Here is a 5044-nt window from a genome sequence, read left to right as displayed (position 1 = left end):
TAAAGATGTACAATAACCATAAATACTATATACTATTTATACTACTAATACTATTTATCATTAAGAATCTTGAAAAATATTGTTCCAAAATGCTGCTATATTAATATACAATATATTGTTATTTACAAGCAAACTAGCAAAAAAATCATAAAACTATATATATTACATATAAATCTAGGTAAGCATAAATTGGGTACATTTTTGGATATTAATGATAAAAATTAATTCAACATGTTAAATTATGTCGGGAATCCGCCATAAAATGGTCCAACTTTCAAGCTTCTTAAAAATATTACGTTATTTCAGGATTCTTTGGTGATTCCAAATAAATGGTGTTAAAAATCACAAGAAATAAAATATGTTTAATAACAAAATTGAACCGACTTCAAAATATGAATAGGGAACTCACTAAAAAGCAAAAAATAATCAAACAGTTATATGGTCATTTATGTCCACCTAAACAACTTACTAACCTTTAGACTTAAGAATAGCTAACACAGCATAATTTTACTATAAATGTAAAGGCAGAATGCCTAGATTTCAGTCCCGCCTATTCCTCTGTATTGTGCATATCAGTGTAGTTAAGTCTCGCTTATTGTAATCTTAATCATTGTATTGTATTGTAACAATTGTTGTAAACCTCTTCATTATTATTTTTGAAATAAAGTTTGTTTTTTTTAAAGACATTCTGAGTTTCAAACTTAATTGGCGCAGTCGGTAGGATACTTCCGGATTATCATATAGTTCACTGTGAATTGTGATCACCGTTTGTATCTACAATTAAGAAGAAAGAACCACCACTCAACGTTGTTACTTCAATTGGAAGGCGGACTCCTGCTTTGGAACTGGACAAAGAATCCCAACCATTAGCAGTTAGCATAAGGAACCAGGACAACTTGGCGTAGCTAGTGTCCAAGGCGTATAGCAGACCAGTCGAGAAGTGAATTCTCCTCGCAGACGGCTTCTACTATTACGACATCAGGAGCAATCCAGAGACGAATACATTACTGTAAGTCACTTATTGGTATAATCCTGATTAATTAAGAAACAAGAAGAATAATAATTATTGAATTGAAAATCTTGATATTTATATAATAATTATTGTAAAAAAGGAAATCCAAGGACAACTTATTCATTAAAAGTTGTATCCCATTGGTGCATTCCATATAATTTCATTGATATTTATATACGATTTATATAACAATTATTGTAAAAAAGGAAATCCAAGGACAACTTATTCAATAAAAGTTGTATCCCATTGGTGCATTCCATATAATTTCATTGATATTTATATACTATTTTTATATAACAAATATTGTAAAAGGAAATCCAAGGATAACTTACCAAGCTAAGTTATATCCTATTGGTGCATTCCATATATGTATATTGTAATTTCATTATTTTTATAAATTAGTTGTATGAAAAGATTTACGAAAAAATTAGAGGGAATAACATACCCAACTATTAGAAACAGAAATAGAGAAAGCTCCGACGAAAGTTTAGAAAATATTTATTCACACCTAATTAACTTTTTTGATACCGATATGGCAGAATCATTAAGATCAACAGTTCAGTTATTGAAAACATTCGACGGAACTTCATCTAAATTAGATAGCTTTATTAACCAAATAGACACATTTTATGCTCGATATTATACGAATGATCAATCCCAACAAGAATATGTGCTGTTAGCAATCAAATCAAAAATAATTGGTGAAGCTGAAGATTTCATACTTACACGTCCCGATTTAATTTCTTGGGATCAAATTAAAATTGCTCTTCAACAAAAATTCAGTGACCCAATCACTAGATGTAATTTACAACAACAGCTCATCTTCTTGGTGAGAAACAAAAACGAACCATGCTTAGATTATATTCAAAGATTGAAATCCATTAACACCCAAATTAATACTAAGATTTGTACAGAAGTACAAAACTTAGAAGCACGAAACATCTTAATCAAACAAAACGAATTAACAGCTACACAAAATTTACTTGCTAATATATCGAAGAAGAAGAAGACGAGTTAAGAACTTTATTGATCGTACAAAATCCGCAAAATTTAGATTCCGCGATTGATATTATTACTAATTATGAAATATTATCAAGTCAAGACAGATTTAAGAATAATTTTACACAGAATTTTGATTCAAAAAGTCAAAACATTAATTTAAAACGTAACTTGTTCCTTAAACAAAATATGACAACATATCCAAAAAATCAATTCCCTAGTCAACCAATACCCATTAGACCACAACCGGTTAAAACATATTTTCCCCCAGCCTATGCAACATTTGGCAAAAACTTCCAAAAAACTCAAACTCCTCACGTTAAAAGTCAATATCCAAAACCCATGTCAGGTGTTAGTATAACTCCACGACAACCCCAACAATCAAACTTTCAACATCAATATCGAAACAAACCACAACATTTTAATACCAATCAAAATCATTTCAAAAATCAATACCCTCCAGGTCAACAAAGATTTAAGATAGAAGAATTAACTCACATCGAAAGAAACTTACCAGAGTCATCCTCAGAATCAAACGACTCTGAAATGAATGATCCACCTAATGATTATCCTTTCCCTTATGATGACCAAAATCCAGAATTTTTATATCCAAATGAAGAAGAACAAAATTACTACGTAAACTTTCCCACAGAATTAGAAGATAACGAAAATTTTTGTTCACAAGCTTCGGAAAATCATGTCTCCAATTAAATACTTTTCAAGTCAACCAACTTCCTTATATCTATATTCCAAATTTAGATTTAAAATTATTAATTGACACAGGTTCTCATGCCTCTCTGCTTAGACCTTCTATAGCCGAACATTATTTCCCAGAAACAATCAAACCTCATATAACAACACTCCACACTTGTACAGGCAGTCAAAAAGCATTTTCAAAAGCCAGAATTCCTCTATTTCTTAGTTTAGGAATATCCCAATCAGTCAATTTCGTATTATATTCTTTCCATGATTACTTTGATGGAATATTAGGAATCAAAGACCTCAAAAGATTAAACCTAAATATTAATCTAGAAGAAAACCTATTATATAATGACTATCTCAGAATACCATTCTATTTTCGCGAAGACTTCAGTACATTCATTGTAGAAATTCCTCCCAATACAATAAAAAACACAAGATTGTTCACCGATCTTCCTGAAGAATCTTCTTGGTATATCCATGAATATAAAACTGACCAACTAACCATTCAACCCACTATCGTAACAATTAAAAATAACTCTTTCTGCGTGGATATTAAAAATCCAACTAATAAACATCAATCAATTAGGTACTCGATAACAGAACATCCCCAAATGAGTCCATTTAACGAAAATAACTTTGAAATTTATAACTTTGATATTGGAACTAATAATAATTATTATAAATCAAACGAAATTAGCGACAAATTAAATTTAAAGGAACTAATTAGACATTCTCATTTAAACCACGAAGAACAAAACAGTCTATTCAAATTATTACAAAAGTACCGTCACGTTTTACATAAAACTGGAGATAAACTGACATTCACGAACGAAGTAAAACATAAGATCAAAACCACTGACGAAATTCCAGTGCATGCCAAGACATACAGATATCCCTATGTCCATAAGAATGAAATAGAAAGACAAATCGCAGAAATGCTTGAAAATAAAATCATACAACCATCAAGCTCACCTTGGAGTTCTCCCGTATGGATAGTGCCCAAAAAACTAGACGCATCAGGACAAAGAAAATGGCGCTTGGTAATTGATTACAGAAAACTTAACGAAAAGACCATAGACGATCGATACCCCATCCCGAACATTTCCGACATTCTCGATAAGTTAGGACGAGCACAATATTTTACAACTTTAGATCTTGCTAGCGGTTTTCACCAAATCGAAATGGACCCAGAATCAATTCAAAAAACTGCTTTTAACGTAGAACATGGTCACTACGAATATTTACGAATGCCATTTGGTCTAAAAAACGCACCCGCTACTTTCCAGCGTACAATGGATAACGTATTACGTGGTCTACAAGGAAAAATATGTTTAGTATACATGGACGACATAATTATCTTCTCAACTTCCCTACAAGAACATTTGGAATCTTTAAGAAAAGTCTTCGATCGCTTAACCTCCTATAATCTAAAAATACAGTTAGACAAATCTGAATTTTTAAAGAAATCAGTAGAATTTCTTGGACATGTAATTACCCCTGAAGGAATTAAACCAAATCCTAAAAAGGTATCCGCAATAAAAAATTTTGAAATCCCGAAAACTCCTAAAGAAATAAAATCTTTCCTCGGATTAATAGGATACTATCGAAAATTTATTAAGAACTTTGCAAAAATCACAAAACCTCTCACACAATGTTTAAAGAAAAACTCCAAAGTTAATCACGATAGAGCTTTTATAGAAGCATTCGAAACATGTAAGAATATCCTTATGAATGATCCTATTCTTCAACACCCAGATTTTCAAAAACCCTTTATCTTAACAACAGATGCTTCGAACTTTGCTATCGGTGCTGTATTATCTCAAGGCACAATTGGAAATGATTTACCTATTGCATACGCTAGTCGAACCTTAAGCACAACGGAATGCAATTACTCCACTATAGAGAAAGAACTATTAGCCATAGTTTGGGCAACCAAATACTTCCGCCCTTATCTTTTCGGTAGAAAATTCTCAATAGTAACTGATCACAAACCTCTTCAATGGCTATTTTCTATTAAAGAACCCAACTCAAAATTAGTACGATGGAGATTGAAACTCCAAGAATTCGACTTTACCATACATTATAAAAAAGGAAAGCAAAATTTAAACGCTGACGCTCTTTCCCGTCCTCCTCTTAAACATTCAATTGAAATACATCCTGTAGAAATACCCAAACCTCCTTTAACTCATATCTCAGAAATAAGTGATAGACCAGATGTAAATACTGAAGATCAATACCTATGGCTTGATCGAGTAAAACACTTTTTCGAAACGCAAGAACAAATACCAGTCTTTGAGAAACCAAAAAAGATAAACAATAATAATAGTGAAT

At 31.5% G+C, this 5044-nt stretch overlaps 1 protein-coding gene across 1 annotated transcript; it reads left to right on the top strand.

Annotated features, from left to right (window-relative positions):
• The first annotated feature begins 1544 nt into the window (after positions 1-1544).
• LOC143203188 (uncharacterized) lies at positions 1545-2030 on the top strand. The gene has a single exon (XM_076415321.1). The coding sequence runs from the start codon at positions 1545-1547 to the stop codon at positions 2028-2030; it is 486 nt and encodes a 161-aa protein (XP_076271436.1).
• Positions 2031-5044: the final 3014 nt, after the last annotated feature.

This window comes from Rhynchophorus ferrugineus, unplaced genomic scaffold, assembly GCF_030347505.1.
Source record: "Rhynchophorus ferrugineus isolate W39M unplaced genomic scaffold, kcgeb_rfMv2 rfM9, whole genome shotgun sequence".
Classification (NCBI taxonomy): Eukaryota; Metazoa; Arthropoda; class Insecta; order Coleoptera; family Curculionidae; genus Rhynchophorus; species Rhynchophorus ferrugineus.
Note: the sequence above shows the minus strand (reverse complement) of the source record. Positions and strands in the feature narration are given on the sequence as shown.